Source organism: Salvia hispanica, chromosome 2, assembly GCF_023119035.1.
Source record: "Salvia hispanica cultivar TCC Black 2014 chromosome 2, UniMelb_Shisp_WGS_1.0, whole genome shotgun sequence".
NCBI lineage: Eukaryota > Viridiplantae > Streptophyta > Magnoliopsida > Lamiales > Lamiaceae > Salvia > Salvia hispanica.
The window spans coordinates 5,681,555-5,706,942 of record NC_062966.1 but is presented as its reverse complement, the minus strand read 5'-3'; the positions used below and the strand labels follow the sequence as shown (position 1 = coordinate 5,706,942).

Here is a 25,388-nt window from a genome sequence, read left to right as displayed (position 1 = left end):
ACTTCCCCCGTCTCATAAAAATATGGGCAATGGGTATGTCATGAGAATTAAGGTCGTCTACATCTTTGTCTCAATACCGTCTCATCCTTTAACTATCCATGGCCCTCACTGCACTTTTTACCATATCTCTTAACTAAGAGACAACACATGCAACCCTCCATCTCTTAACCATGTCATCCTTTAACTATTTATTCAATTTTATTTTTTTTTAATTTCCAATAAATTCAATTAATAAAAACACACTTTATTAAATAAAAGAAAATTACAATTTAAAATCCTAAAAAAAAAAATACATAATTAAAAAATCAAGACAGTGTACATGTCCCCCAGTCGACAAACGTGTTCAAGTCGTAGCCCCCCTCGCCGCTGGAGTTTTCGTCACCGGATATTTTTGCAGAAATTGGAGAGAAAAGAGAGGTGATATGATAGTGATGAGAAGAAAAAAAGATGAGAGAAAGTGTGTTTGTGTATAAAATGAAAGAGGTAATGAGAGTATTTATAGAATAAAAAAAGAAAAAAAATTAAATTAAATTCAAACGATAATATTACTGTTTTTAAAAAAAAAATTGAAAAATCGATTTTTTTTTTTTGAAAAAAATTATTTATTGCGTCAGCTAGCATGATGACGCCCACTCACGGGCTAGGAGGGCTGCATCGCTATCTCGATGCTGGCTCGTCTCGCCGAGACGAGTACGAGCCCGCATTGAAATGGCGATGCTGATGCTCTAAGACAAAATTGGTAAAGAGAGAGGAGGAGAATGATATGGTAAAGAAAGAGAAAATGAGACTGGTAGTTAAAATAATGTTAGTGGATAGTGGGACATACATTATTAAATTGATACTCCAAAAATGGAATGCACATATTTTTGTGAGACAGACGAAAATAGAAAGTGCACATATTTTTATGGACGGAGGGAGTAGTATTAGGTTTTATACTTCCTCCACCATCGCATAAGAATATGCACTTTAGGTTGGGCAGTGTTTTAATGCACAATTGAAAAAGTAAGAGATAGATAGAAAGAAAAAATAAATAAAATATTGTTAGTGGAGAATGAGACACCTTATTAGAGAGAACGGGTTTCTAAAATTAAAGAGTGCACATTGTTGCAGGCCGGACTAAAAATGCAAGAGTAAATATTCTTGTGGGACGGAGGGAGTAATAAAACGTGAATGAGAATGAATTAGTGGAATGTGTACCAAAAATAATAAAAGTGAAAAGTGCCAATTTTTTAGGGACGGACGAGAAAGGAAATAAATGATATTCCCACCATCCACGAAAAATAGACAAGTTTTGCTATTTTAGTCCGTCTACAAATAATAGATTGAATTCAAAAAGGAAAATTTTTAACCAATACTAATCTAACACATCATTCTAAATATGACCCCATAATCCACTAACACTCATTTCACTATCTTTTCCATCTCTCTATTTTACTTTTCATTACACTCTTACTTTACTAATTACTCCCTCCGTTCGCGAATAGGAGTCTCATTTTTTCATTTTAGTCCGTCCGTGAATATGAGTTACGGTTCACTTTTACTATAAACGGTAATATGGTCTCACCTTTTACTAACCTATTCCACTCATATTTTATTTAAAGCTAATATATATAAGTGAGATTATTTTTTCACTAACTTTTTTCCACCCACTTTACTTAATATTTCTTAAAATTCATGCCGAAAAAAAATGAGACTCCTAATGACAGACAACGAAGTATACATTATTAAAATCCATGTTATTCTGCATTTAGCTAAGTAGTGTATATACGTGGCTGAATAGCGGAAGAAGAGGAATTTAATTTCAACATAGGTACGCGGTGGAATTATAAAATCGTGGCATTACAAAATCCATTCAACTCAATCACACCAGCATATATGCAAACCCTAATTCGTTGGAATCTATCTCCTCACAACCTCCACCCAATCACTCAATTCTCCAGAAACCTGCTCACAATGGGAATGATACTAGGTAAAATCAGCGTCGAAACTCCGAAATACGAGATAATCGCCGCCGCCGATTACTACGAAATCCGAAAATACCCGCCGTCGGTGGTGGCCGAGGTCACCTACGATCCCGCGCAGCTCAATTCCAACAGAGACGGTGGCTTCATGATCCTCGCCAAGTACATCGGCGCCGTCGGCAATCCGCAGAATTCGAAGCCCGAGAAGATCGCCATGACGGCGCCGGTGATCACCAAAACGGCACCGGAGAAGATCGCGATGACCGCGCCCGTCGTGAGCAAGGGCGAAGGGGATCTGGTGACTATGGGGTTTATACTGCCGTCGAAGTATGTTAAGGCTGAGGAGGCGCCGCAGCCGGTGGATGAGAGGGTGGTGATAAGGGAGGAAGGGGAGAAGAAATACGGCGTGGTGAAATTCAGCGGCGTGGCGAGTGAGGAGGCGGTGGCCGAAAGGGTGAAGGGGTTAAGGGCGTGTTTGGAGAGGGATGGGTACAAAGTAATTGGGGATTTTGTGCTGGCTCGGTATAATCCGCCCTGGACTCTGCCGCCATTCCGGACTAATGAAGTCATGATTCCTGTTCAGTGATTGAGGCTTCTTGGTTTTGGTTTTTGTATAAATAAATGTAGGTTTTCTTGTATGAACTATACTAAATGACGACCACAATTAAAATGATAATGTATTATTAATAAGAAATCTTAGATTTAAGAAGCAGATTTAATCATATAGCAAATTACTTGATTATCTCTTATTTAGTATGGCTTAAAACCATATACTGAGTTGTTTGCCTATATATCACATTTTGTTTACCTTTTCATTTTAACTATGGTGCCATCATAGTGCATATTTCTGATTGATTGGAACCATAAGCCGAGGATTGCTTGTCTAAGTTGTCATTTTAACTATGATGTCAACAAAGTGCTCTCCTCTCTTGTATATCTCATAAAATAGACATTGTATTTATGAATAATTCTTTCTAACTCGCTTTGGTTGCCAATCTGTGCTCGAATATATTATGAACAATAAATTGAATACATGGAGTATATATTTCGTCGCAGGTTATAATCCCCTGCATACCACCAAAATTTGACCAATTCTTCGTCGTCAATGTACAAACATGGCAAAGCATGCGTGCGAATCTGCTTCGAGGCGTGTTCTCGGAAGGGTGTCTGTGGAATGCTCTCTCCATTTCCAGAACACCTCTTTTCCCCTACTGAACCAAACTCAAATGCCCTCGTGTGTCATTGTGAAGCTACTACCGAACTACTGCTATTTTCTTGTTGTTGATCCAACTGCTGCTTATGCTTTGTTTTGTTGCATACACAGCCCGGGAAGGGATTTGCATAGAAGTTCTCCTCTAGTCTCGGTATCTCCCCTGCCTGCCTCGGGTAAGGCCCTCCGATTCTGTCATTGTGCAGACGCTTCGTCTCAGAGGCGAAGCTCTCCCAAGAAATCGCCCCCTCGTCCAAAGAATCAATCAGCCTCACGAAATTCAGCCTGTCATCACAAAACACTTTCAGCATTGAAATCTAGGGTTGTTGAGTTTGAATAATGAATCAGCTATGTATAGTTGTATACCTATCAGGATTTATTGTCCTTTTGAATCCATCGAACATTCTGTGGCCCTGCACGGCCTTCGCCATGTTCCCATCGTATGTGTACACAAACACATCGCCCTCCAAAGCTATGATGTAGTCCAACGCAGCGAGGCGGTTCTGGTAAGGCTTCAAGAGCTCCATCTCTTGCTCTGTCGCGAGGGTTGAGTGAGAGAGGACGTTTGGATACTCTTTTCTCAGCACGTCCATGCTGTTGTTGCCATAGATTTCTCCTGCGACAATGTAGATTTTCGTTGACGAAGGGTACCCCATGGCCTTGAGCAAGAATGCTGCCTCTCTCGGAGACATGGGGCAGCCCCCCTGCAGCCGCCTCTCGCTGCTGTCGATCTCTTTCTCCTTCCAGTGCTTCACGTTGAACCTCATCTCACGAAGCTCATATGCCTCCCAAGCGCTCAGATTGTGGTTGCACCCAGTAAACGCAAGCATGTCTTTCTCGTACCTGTGCACGACCAGGTTAAAAGTCGTCGTATTCAATCAAGAACGGAAAAAGTAGTACTAACAAGTTTGTTGTATAATTACCTCAAGTGAAGTGCGATATAAGGTTCGCTGTCTTCGCCTCTGAGGCGCTCAACCAGTTTCTTCCCGAGCTCTTCAATCTCAGGCGTGTAGCGAAGGGCCTCATAGTTAGCACGGCACCTCAGCTTCTGTATCGAGGAGGGTAGGCCGTTGTTTGCAAGGCGTGAATCTGTATGTGTGAACTTAATCACCTTATGCTTCTTCATCAAATGTAGAATTTCTCCTTTGTAGTAACCCGCCTATGATGCATCAACCATAAACAGCCCTTTTAAGTTAGTTCCATTTCAATTAGTAGTATTACATTGCAGCAAAAATACTGCACTACCTTCGACCGTGACACGGGCGCTTTGATCAGGGGATGCACGGAATTGTACCGTGGTGGCAACGTCTCAACTATGTCGATATCCTCTCTCAGAACCTCGATAAAATGCTCCGAATCAAAGATATCCTTGAAATCACTGCCAGAAAAACACAGATTATTACTAAGCATTATTACAAGTGATGTATGATATTGGAACAAACTTGACACCTAGGATCTGTCCAAAAGCTCTGATGATCAAGGGAAGGAAGAACTAGAGTGGCATTCATAATCTTTGCTACTGCTACCATATCACATATCTGCATTCAAAGATTTCATGTGCATTGTTAGATCATTCGACCGGATAGCAAAAAACACAGCACGGTCAACTACTTACGCCTGTTCTCATTTGATTCAATCCTCCGTTTGCATGAACTAATATGTATCCGTTTGTCTTATTGCTTGTCCCTGCAAAAAAAAAAAAAAAAAATTCAAAATTAATACTTGTGTATAGCTTAGAAACTTAAAACAGAGGAAAAATGACGTACTTGTCCAATTTCTTGGTCGAACTATGCATCTGTAGTAGTTGTCACTATTGGGTTTCATCCATATTTCTGGGACCTGTATCAAAAAAACCAATAATTAGCTATAGCTTATTAGTCAAATTTTGAAATGTTACTATGAGCTTCCTGGAAAAAAATACTAAATCACATGAAATGCAATACAGAAAACAACAGAATCCAGAAAATTCAAGAACAGATTCATAACGAATTATTTCGGTAAAATAATAAGCAGAATTCCACATGGATAAAACAATAAAGGACGAAACGGGTCAAAGGCAAACTACTAAATGGAAACTTCAACGCTCAATTTGTTGATTTTCATTTACACTAATTAATGGAGAAATTAAGAATATGATCAGTTTTTGTATTGATGATTCATGCTCATGGGAATGAAAATCGGAAATTCGGAAAAATGGAAGATAAACTGACCGGAAAGTTCTTCATCTGGCGCTTCTGCAAAGCAGCGGCGGCGTCGGAATCAAAAACGGCATTGGACGACAAATCATTCTTAAAATTGTGAATAAACAAAAAGTCCTTGTCCGTCCTGACGATTTTGGTTAAGGAGAATTTGGTGAAGGCGGAGACGATGAGGAGCAACAAAAGGAAGACGAAAAGCGTGTTCTTCCTTGAGGTCAAAACTGCACACGCACAATCCTCAATCCAACTACTCTCCGCCGCTCTCTTCCGCGTTGGCGTGTGGGCGATTGCCTCCTCGTCGGCGTCGGCGATTTCAGCGCCGGGCTTGTCCTTGTCCTTGTCCGGATTATCGGAGTCGGGCACACGGCGGCGGTGGTGGGTGATTTGGGCGGTGGGTGAATTGGTGGTGGATGACATTGCGCGGGAGATACACATAGCATACGAGGAAATGTAGTTATGCCGAAATTCAGAGAAAAAAAGGAGGGCATTGCCATGAACGCCCAACCGTTGCTTTCTTTTCTTATATAACTATCCAATTTCATTCCTTAGTTTTTATTTTATTTTTACTTTATTTTATATTAATTTTATACTCCATTCGTCATATTTAAGATGCTACATTTTTCTTTTTAATTTTTCCCAAATAAGATGATACATTTACTTTTTTATAAACTTTCTCTCTCCAATTAAACATTCAACCACATTTTCTCACTCCTATTAAAATATTTTTACAATCACTTTTTCGTCGTGCCAATTAAACACTTTAGCCAATACTTCCTAAAATCTCGTGCCGGCCAATAAATGTGTTATCTTAGTCGGGACGGAGGGAGTACTAAAATGTGAGTATAATAAATTGGTGGAATGTAGGACTAACTTATCATATATCGTAAAAATGAAATAGGGCTTTTATTGTGGGATGCATGGAAATGGCAAAATAGAGTTCTTATTATGGGACGAAAGGAGTACATTGCACTCCGCCGTCACACAATGAGAGTCACACTTTTACCATTGTAGTTCATCCCACAATAAAAGTCACACTTTATCATTTTAGTTTATCTCACAGTAAGAGTTATATTTTTATTTTACCATGAATTGTAAGTAGGTCTCACATTCGACTAACTCACATTTTAATATAAAATCAATATAAAAAAGTGGATAATGGCAAAATAGAGTTCTTATTATGGGACGAAAGGAGTACATTGCACTCCGCCGTCACACAATGAGAGTCACACTTTTACCATTGTAGTTCATCCCACAATAAAAGTCACACTTTATCATTTTAGTTTATCTCACAGTAAGAGTTATATTTTTATTTTACCATGAATTGTAAGTAGGTCTCACATTCGACTAACTCACATTTTAATATAAAATCAATATAAAAAAGTGGATATATTCCAATAACTTTCCAAAACATTATTCTTTAAATTTCTTAAAATTCGTGAATCCAGTAAATGCACTTTTATAGTACTTAAGATGGAAGGAGTACTCTTCTTACATAAAAGAGTATATTGACAGATAGATTCTGTACGGATGATGGGTCTGAGCGATATATTTACCGTTTTAGCGTTTCTTAATTTGGTAGTAGAAATTATTGGCGGTGCAATGGTTCATGACTTTTGTTTATTTAGTTATCCGGATTAGGATTCATGCCGAATTTACTGGAATATTTATCAATTTCTATTAATATTTAAAACTTATCAGTTTTATAACTAGTGTTTTTATCAATTAACTTTTATATTTATGGTTTCGATTTGTATTAATCATGTCAATCGTCGAATACATCAGGTAGCAATTCAACTTGTATGACGACCTTAGAATAATAAACTAGGAGGAATGATATAAAATAAATATTTCAAATAAAATTAATAAAATTATTACATTGAGATGGATTCATTATCCTTATTTATTAACAGTGTACTCTCTCCGTTCCATAAATTATGCATTTTTTTAGTCCGTCTCACATATGTAGTATTTTTCTATTTTGAAAACTCTTTTTACCTATTTAGGTGAGTTTCATACTCCACTGATGCTATTTAATTACTTTTTCTTTCTATCTCTCTCGTATTTTATCAATTGTAATTAAAATCCGTCTTCATCTAAAAATATACATTCTTGTTGAACGGAGGGAGTATAATTCATTTGAAAAAAAAAATCTAATACTCCTACTTTTGGTTAGAATAGTACTCCCTCCAGCTTATGCTTCTCGTGCATTTTTCTTTTTAAAACATAATTAAGAATTAAGTAATTAGTATAATTAAATTAATAATTTAAATGTAATAAGAAACACCTGATAAGGGATACTTAATTAACTTTAATATTATCATTAAATACAATAATTCTTATATATAATAGAAATCATTTTGAATGAACATAAAAGAAAAGAGCGAATAACATAGGACAAAGAAAATTATAAATTCAAAGGTTAACATTAAATAATATCAAAGCTGATTTTTATTGACCCATTTAAGGCTATGATAAATTAGCCTAGATTTAATGTAGAAAATTAATAAAAGATTAAGCATTGACATATTTTCTTTTCAATTTTTTTTTTGAACTTCTATATAAATTTAACTTCGTGAACTTTGACCAGCTATTATTTAAAATTAATGTTCGTGATAATAGGTACTCCCTCTTTTTTTTTTAAAATGTCCTACTTAACTTAAACTCTTGATCTTTAATAGTAAGTGTTTTTCCAAAAATTTAATACTTATTTAATTATAGCTAAATCGAAATGAACGCTTTATATCCCCACAGATTATTTATTATAGACTCTAAGTAAGAGTTAAGACCTACATTAACTAATACTACTCCACAAGCAAAATAAATAAATTTGTAATTTAAACTAAAAAACCATCGAAGATGATAAAACTTGGAAGAATGATTAAATAGAACAAGTGAACTCTAGGACTTTGAGTTGACTCTAATATTTGAATAAAAATATTCGAGGGAGATTAGAAATGTAAATATCATTTGCCTCCTTGGTATGTGCATGAGTTTTAACAAATCCAAAATAGAGTTTTGGAAGTTTAATGTAGCGACGAAATTGGCTGAGTATTTTAATACGAAGAAATTATTTTAATTGAAGAAATAATAAATTTCATTAATAGAGACATTACTTACGGTTACGGTTATTGTTAGGAAAGAATATTGTCACAAGAATGCATTAATTTAGAAGTGGATCACATACATGCACGGAATTGGAACTCTTCTTTTCATATTTTTTTTCTTTCGTTCATTCATTTATGGCATTAAATAGAGTGGATGTATCATGATATATAGACGAGGCAATGTATGATAGTAGTAATTTTTTCTCTTGTGCATTTTGTGATTTTTTTTGTTTCTGTGCGAATGTTTTGATTTAAGGGATTGAACAGTACTATTTGATAATTTATTTATTATCCAATCGGTTTAAAATTGAAATGTGAATTTAGAGATTTAATTTATAAAAGGGGCAGAGGGATTTCAATTATTACATAATATTTCCTTTAAAAATATCAATACATTACATATGTTACCTTGCAAGAAAATTAGATTACGTGTGTATATATATGTGTGTATACAGAATTCATATAAAATACATATGCTACCTTGCAAGAAAATTATTCCTCATTACTACGCCTATATATGTATGTATACAGAATCCGTGTAAAATACTGTAGTAGAGTATATTTTTTTTAATTGCTATGTACTATGATCATTGAGTCGGTGCTATTCTCGTCGAAACACAAATGTTAAATTCGGTTGCATGTGGTTTTATTTTTTCAGTTTGTGTTAAAAATTCATATTGCAGATATTCGCGAATCAATTAATCACATTTTGCAAAATAAGAATTAAAAGAGGCATTGAATATATAATTGGGTTTGCATATTCAAAATCTGTGATGACCGTTTAGTAAATGAATTAAATATGAATTGGAATTGATTTTTTTAAAAAAACTAAACTGAAATTTTTTTAATTGGAATTCAAATTCAAATTTTTTATTTAATAAATGAAATAAATGATACTATATCCGCATTCGGAAAATAGAAACATTTGAAACGACACGGGTTTCAATAAGTGAGAAAAATTGGTAAAGTAAGAGAGAAAAAAAGAAAAATGAATAAAGTAAGAGAGAAAAAAAGAAAAAATAGTAAAAGTAGAATTAGTGAATTGTGAGATCCATGTCCTAAAATAGAAAGTTTCTAAAATTTCTATTTTTAAGGAAGGACCCAAATTATAAATAGTTGTTATTTTTAAAACACAGCTAATATGAAATTGAATTTTAAAAAAAATATGTACATACATCCGTATAAGTATATAATAGCATCCACAGCGGTGTCTCTTATCCGTCTCATCTCTTCACTATTCATGGGCCCCACTGTACTTTTCACTCCATCTCTTAACTAAGAGATAGCACCCACATCAATCCATCTCTTAACCATCTCATCTCTTAACTATTCATTTAATTTCATTTTTCATTTTTATTTTCAACAAATCCAATTAATAAAAAATACACTTCATTAAATAAAATAAAATTACAATTTAAAATCCTAAAAATAAAAAAATACATAATTAAAATCCTAAAAAAAATTTTTAAAGAAATTGGAGAGGGAAAGAGAAGTGAATTCAGAGAAGAATAGATGTGGTGTTTATAGTGTTTGTGTGTGGAATGGAGAATGAAAGAGAGTAGTGTGTGTTTTATAGAATAAGAAAAAAGAAAAAAAAAATTAAAATTACCGTTGAAAAAAACGGTAATATTACCGTTAATTAAAAAAAAAATTTTAAATCAATTTTTTTTTTAAAAAAAAAAATTAAAATTTGCGTCAGATATTCGACGCCCACTCGCGGGGTCAGCGAGTGGGCGTCACGCACCAACGGCCGTGCGCCACGTCGCCCCAGCGCGTGGTGAGACCGTCTCGCCAGCTGCCTCGCCGAGACGGGACGCGGGACGGGATAGCGACGAGCCCGGGACGAGATGCGAGCCACAACGGCGTCTCGCGGGCGTCTCGTCTCTCCGAGACGAGACCGGGCTGGATTTTGTTGCCGCTGTGGATGCCCTAACACCCACTAACACTACACACTCACTAAATACATGCATACTATATATAACACGTATTAGGGGAGTGATCAATTGCTAACTAATTAGCAATCCCAAACTAAGACTAAATCTTAGTCATTAGATTAGAAGATCTAGTGGTTGAAATAATGCCACATGAATTATATTTTTAATTAAGAAAATTAATAAATAAAATTAGAGGGTATTAATGTCAATATCCTCTCATTAAAATCATCTTAAAACTTTAAATTTACGTAACTCTCTCGATTTAAATTATTTTTTCGCAAAAAATATATCAAATTAAAGATAATTTTATAAGGATTCCAACGAGATATCAATTGCATATGTTCCGACGACGTTCGGATGGTGAAATTTGATATTTTTTATTTTAGTTTTCGTAAATGTTGATAACCAGATTTTTATCAACAAATACATCAAAAAATCTCAATAAAACCATTTAAAAATCTCAATAAATATGTGTTGACGTTTTCTTGTACTAGTGTTGATATTCTTATGTCATATTATTGATATTTGTAATACACTATGTTGATATAAAAAAAATTCACGAAAATTATCATATGATAACATAATGACGATATTACCCTTTTGTTGATATTTTGTCTACTATTGATTGAGATTCGCAAAATTTAATCTCATCCACTCATTTTAAAATCTAAGGATAGAAATTTGGTCTTGATTTTGGATTAGGGTCCTATAAGTAATTAGAATATGACCCACACTCATTATTCCTATAATTAATTAATTGTTGGGTATATTAATAGTGCGTTCAATGTTGGAATTGTACGTATTTCCTTAGTTGGATAGTGATCGGGTAGCTATCATATATCAAAAGTTAAATAGTCAGATACGCAAATATTAGGAAGTTGATTAACCTAACTAGTAGTAATTAATAGTGATGCTACAGAATGATGTTACATAATGTGGTTTAATTAATTGCAAACAATAAAATTTATGTATGTGGAATGGAATATATCGATCCTTTTAAAATGTGTAGATTAGAGTCTAAGATAAACTGGATAAGCAAGAAAAATTATGTAATTTAGTCTAACTATATCTTTATTACGTAAAGAAAACGTTGAATGTACTAATTATTTATTTCCAATGCAAATCAATACTGCTTGGTCAATATACATCTTTAATCCGTCAGATAATTTTTTCTAGTGTATTCACGTTACATTAACTAGCCTTAAGTTCACTGAAGATTTTTTCACATATAACCAATAATGGCATTGAAATATATATTTAGATATCGTTATAATGACTCAAAAATATACTGGTAATGAAATTCACATAATACTAGTAAAATACAAATATCCATTATAAAAGAAAAAAAAAAAAAGAGAATGTAACAAAATGAAAAACAAATACATTAAAAATCGAAAAATAGATGAGGGGTTGGGTTATGAACCCACAATCATTAGGTTTAAACAAAATTTATTTACGGCTAGACCGAGAATTGAATTTTGCATTTAATCAAACAAATTTATATAAAAATAATCAAATTTTTATCTAAAAAAAATTCATGTTTTCATATTGAACTTACAAATAATGTGAGAGTGACAAAATATCTATAGAAGTAGGATCCCTCTAGGCATGCAACATTAACTTTTTTGTAATGTGAATGATTATACTATTAATATTTTATTAATTTACATACTCGACTTTAAGTATGCCATTGTAAATTATAGTTTTATTCTATTTTAAAAATAGTTTAAAAATTTATGTAGTTTTATAATTATATATTTATATATATATAAAAATTTGAAATCTAACAAAATGATGCCAACTCGCATACCGGATGAGAGGGCATTACGTCGCTGCCTATTCGTGGATGAAGGGAGACAGTGTGGCAGGACAACCCACACCCTTTCACTCACGGGCATACCCATTCCACCACGCGGTCACCCTAATTAGCTATTTTCAAATTTTTAATAAATAAATTCAAATTATCAAATTTAAAAAATTAATCATAGAAATATATCCTCCGTGTGTTAGAAAAAATTACTTTGGGATTTAAGGCTCTTAAAATTTGGAATTAGTTTTAACTTGAGTTTATAGGGTTCTTGGCTATTTTGTTAATCCCTCCGTCCTGCTTAAGATAACACGTTTTCCTTTTTAGTTTGTCCCAACTAAGATGACACGTTTCCTTTTTTGGTAACTTTCTCTCTCTAATTAATACACTCAACCATTTCTTCTCACTATTATTAAAATATCAATCTTTCTTTATCTCTCCACTTTAATACTTACACCCACCTTCTTTCTCCAATTAAACATTTTAATCAATAACTCTTAAAATTCCATGCCGGCTAAGCAATGTGTCATCTTAGCCGGGACGGAGGGAGTAGTTAAGTATATTACGTGACTAAGGGTTGGAAGTCATTTAATGTTGTGATTGGATGTATAGCATTTTCTTATAATAACTTATTTTGATGAATGAAAAATGATATGCTAAAGCTTAATGTGTGATGAACGTCGAGTATTATTTTTGATACAATTAAAATTATTTGAACTAGAAAGTATTTTTACCAAAATAGAGTGAATCTATTAAGTACTCCCTCAGTTTTATAGTAATGGAGTTATTTGCAATTTTGGTACGTTCTATAGCAGTGAGTCATTTCCATTTTACTTTTAAGTAAAAGTCAACATAATTCTTCCCACTTACTTTATTCTCTCTTATTTTATTTTTTCTCTTTATCTCTCTGCCTTTTTTATTTTCTGTTTTATTCTTCCTTAATTTAACTCATTTAATATTATTATTTTTTTAAAATTACGTGATGAAAAAAAAATGCCTTGCCTATCTGAAACGGAAAAAGTATTAGTAGTAGTATTATTTTATGACGTCTTCGTGTGAAAAAGATGTTGCTTTATAGCGGTGGGAATTTAGATGTGCACCATTGGGTGGGGTAAAGACTAATGGCACAATTTATATTAAAGCAACCAAGTTTCATGATGGTGTCTTAGATAATTAATTAGTTTAAACTACTTTTGATTACATCCGTTACTTATCATTGTAGGACTAAATCCAACTTCCTAGTTGAAAATTTTGTGTCGTGGAAAACAAACAAAAAAGAGAAGATTTTCAAGGTTAATTTTCAGTACGAAAAGGGACTTGAGCCAATATTTTTTCACGTTCAATGGTAATTTTGATCACAATCCCTACTCAAGATTTAAGTGTACCTTTCATATCTATATCTATCATTTGCGCACATAGCAGCAATAATTGACTTGTGAATGTTGTTTTACTAAGCAGGCAAGACTCCATTAACTCCACTTAATTAGTCATACTTTAACCTTCTCTCTTCAACTAAATTTAATAAAAAAGATAGTAGTCAATTATCAATTTTCTCAAAACTATGTATAGAAGGTTTATTCATAAAAACCAAAATTTAATATTTAGAAATACACGTTATGGTCCCTTGTTGGAATCTATGTCCGAATAATGGACTTTGACCAATTATAAATTTAACGAGACATTTAATTTTGTGAAATTAAATAATATAGTGTCGATCTACATTCGGAGTAGATGACCATGATATATTCATTGTCTCAAATCCGATTCCCGGTGAGTGAAAAATAATAAATTAAAGTTGTGCAAAATTGCAAACTAATGAGCTATGAGAGAAGCTATGGAATTAAATAAGAGAGTTAATTATTCCACGTTGGAAGTTGCAACCTTATTAAACAAGTATTTAATAAGAATGATTATTACATGTAATAATTATAGTGAACTAAGATGGGCTGTAGAGCCCACACGCGGGCGCCGGCGCCCGCGTCGCCGCGAGCCTGAGCCCGTGCCCGTGCCCTTGGATCTTGGCAATTGGTGTTTGGGTGGTCTTTGGGCCTGGTCGTGGGCTTGGTACTTGGGTTCGACCTAAGGCTAGCGGGTCTAGTTCTTTTTAGACCACCAACGTGGATGACACGTCTAGATTCATCCTCTCAGCTCTAGCTCACGTAACGCCTTGTAACGGTCGGCGGTTACGGTCTTGCAATGATGACAACCGTCATGGCTGTTGACCCCTGCAGGTGGATTAAGCCTATAAATAGGCTAGTCATTCTATCATTCTAGACACACCAGAAACTAGAACACAAAGCATACATTGCATAATCTCTCTCCCTCTCTGCATCGTTTTTCTATCGAAAGCTTTGCCCTCTCCTCCATCCAGTTCGCCGGAGCTCTGTTGATAGCGGTGCTGCTTCACCAGAGACATAGCCGTTTTATCTTTGAGGACGAAACGCCAATCCGAAGAGCACTACCGGGACGTATCTCGTCTTGCGGAAAGAGGACTCCTCGACTCAGCTAACAATTATTTTATGTTTTATTGTTTCGATCTTTCATTGTTATTTGTTTCAGTTATCACTTCTGTATTCCTTCTTTTGGGTTGTATTACGCCCAACTTTTATCTCTCATAATCCAGAAACCAACATCCCCAAAATTCTCCGTGCTTGTTTTCATCTTTTAATGGGATGACAATATCATGCTTGGCCTTTTGTAAATATATCTTAGATCATTCAAAATGTGAAATACAAACAATATAATTTGGCAGTGTAGGAAATTTTACGACGGGTCTCAAATTTAAACTACTCTTATTCATGAATAGGAGTCCCATTTTTTCCATTTTAGTCCGTCTGTGAATAAGAGTCTGAAGGAACTGGCAGCGAAAGCGATCATTGATTAAATCGAACAAATAAATCACATAATAATCAGATCTATTTAGCAGATTATTTAGACAAATTCTATTCGCGTAATTCTCACATGTATCATGCTCATAACTTGAATTGATCATGCTTTAAGTATAATTGAAACCTAAAACATGCTTTTCTACGGAGCAGAAATAATACCTTATTAATTCTCCAAAGAATTGACGATGGCTAGCGACTTCTCCACGTGGCGCTTTGAATACTAGATTACGGATCTTCTCCCTGGTTCCCGAACTGTACTCCAATATCAGTGTGGGCTGATCTCACCAGAATACTAGGACTTAAATAAAGAAGACAGAAGAAATCCTTCTCCAATTAGGAGAAAAGTTCGAACTCCTCTAGGTAGAGGGGGACGAAAATTAAGCAAGTAAAAATTGTGATTTCTGTCTCCTTTATTCTCCTATTTATATTAAGTTCATTTTCGACCCAGACATGGATCTATGGAAGGTTTTGGATATAGGCTCATCTAATTTACTTTTTACTAATTAAATTGAATCCACAATTTAATATAAGCTTTAATTGGAATATTACAAGCAGCCACTACAGAAGTAATATTGAACTCTCCCCATCCAAATCCGAAGTAATCCGGGTTTCCATTTTAACTTTCATTTCCCGCTCTTAAGATAAAAATGTTCATTAATTAATTAATGTCTGCTATGGACTTAATTAATTAACTTCTTATTAATTCCAAGAGTGGACTTAGCATGAAATGATTATTTATTATTCTTAGAGTAATCAAACTCCAACTAGTTAGGTTCCGAATAATAAAACCTTGTTTCGCGCTCCTCTTGAGGACATTATCAAACAAGACTCTCCTCGCGCACGATTCAATATAATAGCAATCCTAGCACCGCTAGATATTAGTCACCACTACCTAATATATCAAGATTATTGGGTTACGAAAAACCCGCACCATTTGATAAGTCAAAGTAATGCATAATCAATACCGTATGCTCAATGCTAACCTACATTGATTAAGAAACAAATATTTATCAAGACCTCGTCTTTCAGTTGATAGCACAAAGACACGTCTTGCTGTTAGATCCGTTCAGTGCTTTACCACACCAATGTCATCTTATTTCAGTAAGGCTTAGAAATATGCGGACTGACATTGCAACGTTTGACGATGGATAGTCTAATTCCATCTAGGTCGTGAAATTCTTCTTTTTCTTTGTTTAGGACTGACCGTGTTACCTTAAAGTGGACGTCGCCCACAACCGATCTACTAAAACAAAGACTTAGACTTTGTTAAGTTAACTTATACATTTAAGATTCTAGATTCTATTTTTCATTGACTGAATTCAAGATCTGATTACACATTGATATACATGTTCAGAAAGATCTAGAACCTTAGCTTAGTCTTTGCATCTATTACTTAAACACAAGATCATTTAATTGTAAACATAACTAAATTACGTACGCACTCTCTTCACTATGACTTGTGCTGCCACATCTCTCCATGTCCTTTTGTGGTCCAGGAATCCAAGTGTTTCATTCACAACGGCCTTCAGCTTTGGCTAATCTTCAATACACTTTATTTTAATCTCATCTCGTGCACCAAATTGAATATCATGTTGGCATTCTAGCTAAGCTCCACGCACAGCCAAGTCAGCTTCATGCAACTGCTTTTGATTGCATGTGTTTCATTGTTCTCTAACACGACCCATCAATCTGAGCGCAAATTGTCACGTCCGTAGCTGATTAAGGATAATCTAGCTCGGGGTACCGTGACTAGGGGGGGATAGAAGAAGAGGGGGAAAGAAGATGGGAAAATGAGAAGAATAAAAGCCAAACGATAATTTAATATTCAAGATGAAAAGAAGGAAATAGTACTTAACACAAGATACGCACGATCATGCAGACTCGAGCGGTTGTTCGTACATATTCAATTTAACGAGGTCTTAAACAAAATAGGATATATCAGAGTCTTAGATAAAAGAAACGTTGCCTTTAAAAAGCCACCGCGGAAGCAAAAGAACTCGGTTCCATGTATGGAGACATGAACCTCCGAGAGTTTATTCTTGGTGGATCAACAACACTCACTTCACCCCGTCACCGCTCAACCTGCACATTTAGAAATACATGCAGGGCTGAGTACAAAAAGTACTCAGTGAACACATTGCCGAAATATACACATATACATTTGAAAAATTATTGTCAAGCCATTATCACATTAACACTCGGGGTTTTATTTAAAAGATCCGAGCTTACTAAAAAAAATATTCACATTGGGCCCTTTTCCTGTATTTAGCCATATCTGATCATTTTGTGCCGTAGAGATGGTGTTCTCTCACGGTCACATCAACATTTTTGTGCCGGGAAGGTGGCCACCTTCCTCGGTCACCAGACCTGCCCTCTGGCCATAGGTCTCCTGTGTACACTAGTCCAAGTAGGGACACCACCCTCACTTGGACCCGAATTTGATTCACAAATCACTTGGCCTCCCGCCAAAGTAAACAACAGATAGGCATCATACAAAACATTTATGGCAAGACAACATCATTTGAAAATGAGCAACGAACATAAGTTCGAGTTTTCAAAAATCATTTGAAAATAACTTTATTTTTATCCACATTAGTATGTAGGATAGAAAAGTTCACCTCGTACGCTTTCCAAGGTTTTTAGATTTTTAAGCTTTGCTTCTCGGTGTTATACTCCCCGCGAGTTCTCCCTTTATGAGAAAGAAAAATACAAGTTGACTATTCTTAGCTTCAAAAGATGTAGAAATTTTTGATGATGCAAATAAAACTATGTTTTTCCTTAGTCTTGAGTTCCCAATTAATTTGAATTCATGTTAGATCCCTAAGAATTTGTCCAAAGATTATATCAAACTTGACTATGTTATTGGATGGACTATAACAAAATAATTTTAATCCAATACTGTAAAATTCCTTCCAGTAGGCATGAGTTTTCGAAAATTGGCCTAGATCTCTTTAATTTGTCTATGGCCCATAGTAAAAGTGATAACTAAATTTTTATAAAATAAATGCAATTCTTCCAATTATTATTGCAGTCCAAACATAATAACTAAGGAAGATTTGGGCTCAATTTGTTTTATCATATTATTTCCTAGGCCCAACAATTAAATGGTTAGTCTAAATAAATAACAAAAGAATCCATAATTATAATAATTTCGTCTCTCTCTCCTCATTTGACTAGCCCTAGATCTCAATTGAGAGTCTCTTCTCCTTCCTCTCACTACCGCCGCCGTCGTCCTCCCTCCGGCGCCACCGTCCGCCGCCGTCGTCGGCAGCCTTCTCCCTTTCTCTCTCCTCTCTTCTCTTCCTCTCGGTCTACTCCACACCGCCGCCGTCGCCGCAGCGAGAACGGCGACGCATCGCCACCACCGTGCGCAGCCACAACCACCGCCGTCATCTCCAGGTGTCCCTCTCGTTCAGGTCAGCCGCCACCACAGAGGCTGCTGTCGCCTCGCGCAGCCCCAGCCACCATCGCCTTCCCCTCCGAATGCGTTGCTGCCGCCGCTGTGCATGCACAAGCGGCGGCTCCGGCATCTCCTCCACGCCGTCACTACACCGCCGGGCAGCCTCCCCACACTCTGCTACTACTGACACCCTTCTCCGACAACACCACAACCACCATCTACTTTCCAAATCAGTAAGAACTTCATCCTAGGTGTTCTAGATTTTTTTTACTTTATTAATTTAGGTGTAAAGTTCTTGTTGTTTTATACATGTAGGTGAGCAGAAGCTACAATTTTGGAGGATGATTTGGGGTATGGAACTGTTTTTGTCGACGGCGGAGTGCCGAAGTTGCTGCCGGAAATCCGGCAGATTCATCTTCTAAGATAAGTCTCACCAAATTTCTCCTATTTCAATAGTTTGGGAAAAATGTTGGTTTCAGCATGCTACTTATAAGTTTTTGATGAAACTTAGAGCAATTGTAGTGTTATTGAGAGTTTTTTGGTGAAGTATGTGGTACGGTGGTGCCTAGCATGTGTGTCCCTATGTTTTATCTCTAGTATAAATGGATATGTATGCATATGAAAGTGAAAGGGGTTTGAAGTTACCTTGTGTGAAGAAAGAACAGAGATATGGTGGGACCTTGGTCTTTGTGGAGCCTTGATCTTGTGGAACTGCTACATTTTATTTCTAGTGTGAATGGGTGTATATGCATAAGGAAAAAGAATGAAAGGGGCTTGAGGTTACCTTGTGTGAGAAAAGAACAGTGGAATTATGGGACCTTTGGTCTTGTGAAACTGCACTTCTTTGGATTTTTACTTCGGATGTGTGTGGTGAAATTTGTTGAAAGTGATGGGGGTGAAAGTGAGAGGTCAAGGCATGTATATATATGTGCCTTGATTTGGCAAGTGGTCTGTGGCAAATTAAATGCTCCATGTCTAACTCAATCTACGATGATCTTACAAAAATATATTTTGGATACTCCTTGTAGTAATATTTGAGAGAAGCTTTGTTGGCATTCAATACCAGTCTGATATCCCCTCTGATATCCCCTGAGCATTTATTGAGGAAATGATTTCCTTCATTTAATGTTTGCAGTACTTGATTCTTTTTGTTGGTCTTCCTCTCTTAATCCTACGGCTAATAGAGAGGTGAAATACTGTGCATGTTTCTCTTTTCCTCATCACATTTACTCACTTGCTTGGAGTAAATCCTTATCAAGGATTCGGACATGACATGGAATTTAAATATGGTGAATACTAAACTTATTTTAATATATGGACTTGACAGTGGTATCAAATGTAGTTCATAATTCAACTTATTATATATTATGTATTAATGTGTCCCCTTCTTTCATGTAGGCAAACTTATAGCGTGACCATTTGTGGCTCTGGTCAACGAACCAAGCCAACTTGGTTTTGAAGCATGGCGTTCAACAGCTGTCCGGGACTTACACGTTTTTCTTCCTCCAGCTTGTAATAAATTACATTTAGATAATTCGTAACGTTAGACTTCATCAACTTTCTGCGTGTGTACCAGACATTACAACTTTTATTTGGATTAATATATGTATATGTATTTATTATTCGCACATATGCCTTGGCTTGATCTCCAAATAGCCCAACGGTTGATTATTTATTACGAAGAGGGATATTCGTTTATATCATAGCTATTCTAATGTATAATTAATTATAACGAGGCTAAATTTTAATAATAATAATATCATAAAGCTTTGGGTCGTTACACAAATGAAGGAACAACTCCAAGTTTGTTTCTCAACTTCGTGAAGGATTGCTGACTCAAAGGCTTAGTCGGAATATCAACTATCTGATGATTTGTAGGAACATGTCTTAGCTCTATTTCCTTAGCAAAACTTTGTCTCTGACAAAGTGAATATCCAACTAGATATGCTTTGTTCTTGCATACAGAAGCGGATTTGAAGCTAGTGCTTAACTCTTATACTCGACCTCAACGCTTTATCTAGCAACTACAGTCTGTTTCTTCACACTCCAAGATATGAGATTGTTTCCAAAACAGGTGCAATATCCACTTGTAGACCTTCTGTCATCACATCAGATGCCCAGTCAGAATTTAAGAAGGAAGTTACCAATCCATTTGACTTGCGGATCTGAATTCCATAATTTAAAGTTCCATAGAGGTTTATGAGAATCCTCTTAACATCTCTCAATGTGTATCCAAAATAGATGCCAGGTATGGACTAACTTTATTGACAACAAAGTTATTATTAGGTCTTGTTATAATGGCATACTGCAATGCTCCAACAATGGTTCTGTAGAGTTTTTTATCAGACACATGTTCACTAACACTTTTGCGCAATTCACAATTAGAAACCTTAGGAGTAGGACATCTTTTACCCCCTACCATATTAGTTTTCTTTAATTGACCTTTGATGTAAGGGGGCTAAGAAAGATCTCTGCTGAGCGAATCAAAATAAGCGCCAACTTAGCGCCTCTTTTATAATCAATATTTTCCTTTTCATTCCTCTTACTTAGAGCAAGTCATTTCCTTTTTTCCTCTTCCTCTAATTTAGGCCATGTTGTTTCCCTATTTCCTTTTGTTATTTTCTATTGATATTTATTACTTAGATTTTTTTAGTTTTTTACATTTCTACTTTCCTTATTCTTGCTCACCTGCAACACGTTTCTTTCTTTCAATGTTCTCTTCAGTATAAATTTAGTTTCTCTCTCATATTAGATAGTGGAGTAATTGATATGGGCATCTTCTATTTAATTCAAATTTCCATTAAGCTCACCTCAATCTTCCATTGTTCTTTCCCAATTTTTGCATGATTTCTAAGAAACTATTCCTTTTCTTTTACTAGTATGAAATTATCTCTCCTACCTCCCCTATTCATTCGTACAACTCCATGCTTTGACCAACACCACCCTCTCTTTTGACTTTTTTAAGCTCGGAAACTCATCTCCATAATCTATCTCCTTCAAAACAATTTTAACAAATTGAAGATCCACATATTTACCAAATCAATCTTCTACTTCTTTGCTCAAATCATAATTTTCTACTCAATTACTCAGGATTTGTTCTTTTCTAAACACAACATCATCACTAAACACCTTCTTACTTCTGTTACAACGAATGCCTCCACAATCCAATTCACCCAAAATTTAGAATTTCCCCCTAGAGTTTTCCTCAAATTCCCTACTCTTAAAATTTCAAATGTATGAGTATTGAGTTTGAATTCGATATCTAAACAATTTCCCTTTAACTCAACTTTTCTGAAGTATTCGTCCAATATTTCGTATCAAGTAGGGAAACCATAGATAAATCAGAGGAATGACAAAAAATATTTACTACTCTGTGTTATTTAAAGTAAATATCAAAATAACAAATAGAGATGAATATAGACTTTATAAACATAATGATTATACAATGTGGAAATTCATACGGAGGAAAATTGATGGAAAGGAATTACTCCATGAAAGAGTGAAAAAATGTAGTCGAACTTGAAAACAGATTCTTTCCAAGGGAAAATATTTTGGGAAAATTGAGTTGTGTAATTGATGCACTATTTTTTAGCACTACAACTACTTGCAAGTATACAAGGCGGAAATTGTATAGCTAAAAGTCAATACCGAGATATCAAACTCAAGAAATAGAACAACGGGCTATCATATACTAAGCGTCGTATACTTCTAGAGAAACAAATTTTTGGGTTTTAAATTATAAGACTAAACAAAAATAAATAAAGTAAAAGTAACAAAGCATAAAAAGTGAAGGAGATAAATCAAGAAAATTGTGAATTTTAAGGATAATGATTTCACTAACTCTTTAGTTATTTTAACTAGTGTTAACACTCGCGCTACGCACGGGCCATACAATTTTAAAATAATGATTGCATATTGGAAATAATTAAAAATAAGCATGATTCTCAAGATTTCCTATTCCTCACACAATTTAATTCTCCCTCTATCCCAAGGAAAATGAATATTCACTTCACTATTGTTTGGACCACCAATAACACCTTACCAATAGATGCAACCTAAGAAAAAAATTCGTTAAATTTTGAAGCTTCATCACCAGATTGAAAACAATCCAACATGAGAAAGCGATTGATCTTTACTTTTATTAATAGTCATTGCATATGCCTAACCTACTTTTTCACACGAATACCCTTTATTCAATCGCAGCCGGTCTCTAATTTACACCGAATAACTGCTTACAAACTGACCTCCTCCAAATCCGAATGTGGTGAAGAAATTGAAGAAAAAAGTGTATGACTCTACAATAAATCCAAACGTGTCAAACAACGTGAATCTAAATAAATAAAGTTAAATGTATAAGAAATTATCACTATCACCTTCGTATATGAAATTCAGTTTTATATATCTTCAAATAATACTCGTGATGCATATAGTTCCTAAACTATGGATAACATCTTAGTAAACACAACATAACAATAGAATCAAAAGTAACTTTAACCTCATCATAAAGTAACTTTAACCTCATCATTGTAGACTATAATCTCGTGACTCTTGAAAATACAACGTACAATTGTCTATGACTAAAACCTTATCTTTTTAGATATTGACCTAACATGAGTATTAAATATTGGGCTTTGAAATACATCAGGCCCTCATACTAAGATCCAATGCTTACTGAAGCCCCATTTCATGTTACCAATACAACATTGAGTTACCCTATAATGGTAGAGAAACTGAGGTGGTGCTTAAAAAAAAAGAATTGCAGCGAACTGGATGCTCCAGCGAGTGGGAATCCCCATTTCTTTGACCTTGGAGATTCAAAACCGGCTTGGTAGGAGGCGTCTGGATTCTTACGGAAGAAGCGGATCAGAGAGAGGCCGCCGGCCTTCTTAACAGAGTAGAGTGGAGTGGTGATACGATGCCTCTTCGTTGAGGAAGCTGCAACGTTTTCGACATAGAGTCAGTGACGACAAAATCTGGAATTGCAGGGAGAAATTTTGCACTGGCAACAATAAAATATCTGAATTTGGAGGCAAAATGGGAGGGAGAAATCTACCATTGACAACAAAATCTTATCTTTCTTATGAATAATTTTTTTTCTTGGTTTTTCCATTTGATGTTTAAGCTGACATTGTTTGTCTCTCCATCGACCTTTATTCTGTCTCCCCGATTTCGCTCCGTCATGGTTTCGCAGTCATCCTCCACCGATGCTGCCATTGTTGTTGTACTTTCCTTGTCCAACCCCCCTGCACACCTACATATGTACATATATACATATACCGATAGAGAAAAGATAAGACAGAAAGAGCATAATGTAGTTCATTTCGGTCTGTCGGAAACTGCAATCGGGCATTGCTCCGCGCTCTTCTCCTTTCTCTTTGTTAATCACCCATTTAATATTTCTTACACTATTTTCGCAGGACTTTTATAATTGTAGTTCAAAACTTCATGTGAAAGCTAGTTTCAATATATAATTGCTTATTAATCTCCTCTTCACTTTTCTCAAGATTTTGAGATAGGCGAATTTGACAGAGAATGCTCGGTGTAGCTACAGCTAGAGGGTGTAGATTTCTTATTTCTAGTTCAACAAAATAACTACACGCCTACACCCACTTCCACTTCTCTATTATCTGGTTTTCCCGCCAAAGTGGTCATAATGGCATTTATGTGATTTTCTCAACAACTCTCCCTTTATATATTGATAGATTAGTTCCGCGTTCGTCCGACTTAAGCTTTACCACGATTTCCCTATCATGCATCAATACCCATGTCACAATTCTCTTATAAACATATAAGATAAACCAATCAAAGTTATCACCGACCGGAGATTGACAATAATTAAGGTACCGTCCAATTAGTCGAACAAATGCTCATGAAAAATCAAGCACAACGAGTTTTAAACATTACACATAAAAAGAACTACATAAAAATTAATTACTATCAATCCTCAAAATTCTATTGTTTAGCGATCCATAGACATATGAACTAAAACAAAAGTACTAGACATGAAATAAACAAGCAAAAGCCAAGGTTGAATCTTGAAGTGATCATGCTCCGCTAGTCTTGCTTCAATATCCAAGAATGATGGAATAATTAGGTTATGGAGTGGAGAGGCTATGAATTGGTTTTTATTCTTAGTTAGGTTATTGGGAATTTATAGGCTTGAAAAAAGTTTGGAGAAGGTAAATTTCGTGCGACATAGGTTAAGGAAAAGATTTGGCTTCACGAGGTAATATCTTCTTTCCTTCCTTGAATTTTCGCCTAAATTCAGCACTTGACAGTTGATAAGGCTAATTTCATGCATCGGTTATATGGTGAAAAGCGTTACAATTGGCTGGGTCTAACATGTTTCCTAAGCCAGGCGTGTGATAAAATCGCTAGATCGAGGGAATGCTGAAGGAAACGGTCTAGCAAAGGAATGAAGTGAAGTGAACAGAATTCAAAGGAAAAGAAGGCGTGACGGAGGGAACTCTCTTTTAGCTCACACACATAACAAACACTTGGAAATGGGAGATCCAGGGTAGTTTGTGTCACGAAGGGGTTCATTTCTTTAGAAAGTTTCAGTTGCAACACCGTCCGCGTGTGGGCGAAGATACAATCTCTTTAAATTTCGGTTGTTTTTGCACTTTTGCGGTCGAACTTCACTTTTGGGAGTCGACTTGGCTGTTGATGTTACTTGTTATCCTTTGCTTCTGTTGGTTTGCGTTTATTTGTGATATTTCAAGTTGATTTACGTAGATCTTGCTGCTGAGAGTTTATTTTAACAAGTTTTATGTCGATCTCTATTTTATTTTGATGCTATGGTACTCGATCTGGGAATTTGGTGATAGATTTGTGGTTTGTTGATTTATTGGAGGTTGTTGTTTAAATCTGAAATGATGAAGTGTTT

The 25,388-nt window shown here is 35.4% G+C and overlaps 2 protein-coding genes across 2 annotated transcripts; one reads left to right on the top strand and one right to left on the bottom strand.

Annotated features, from left to right (window-relative positions):
- The first annotated feature begins 1,842 nt into the window (after positions 1–1,842).
- Positions 1,843–2,710, top strand: LOC125207319. The gene has a single exon (XM_048106609.1). It carries the CDS (start codon positions 1,876–1,878, stop codon positions 2,545–2,547), a length of 672 nt encoding a protein of 223 aa, XP_047962566.1. The 5' UTR covers positions 1,843–1,875; the 3' UTR covers positions 2,548–2,710.
- A 239-nt stretch (positions 2,711–2,949) lies between these two features.
- On the bottom strand, positions 2,950–5,848 carry LOC125207318 (O-fucosyltransferase 19-like). Its single transcript, XM_048106608.1, has 8 exons — positions 5,382–5,848; positions 4,938–5,010; positions 4,787–4,857; positions 4,621–4,709; positions 4,417–4,549; positions 4,095–4,330; positions 3,538–4,014; positions 2,950–3,456 (listed from the first exon to the last, which is right to left on the bottom strand). The coding sequence occupies exons 1-8, from the start codon at positions 5,802–5,804 to the stop codon at positions 3,201–3,203; spliced, it is 1,758 nt and encodes a 585-aa protein (XP_047962565.1). The 5' UTR covers positions 5,805–5,848; the 3' UTR covers positions 2,950–3,200.
- Between the last annotated feature and the right edge of the window lie 19,540 nt (positions 5,849–25,388).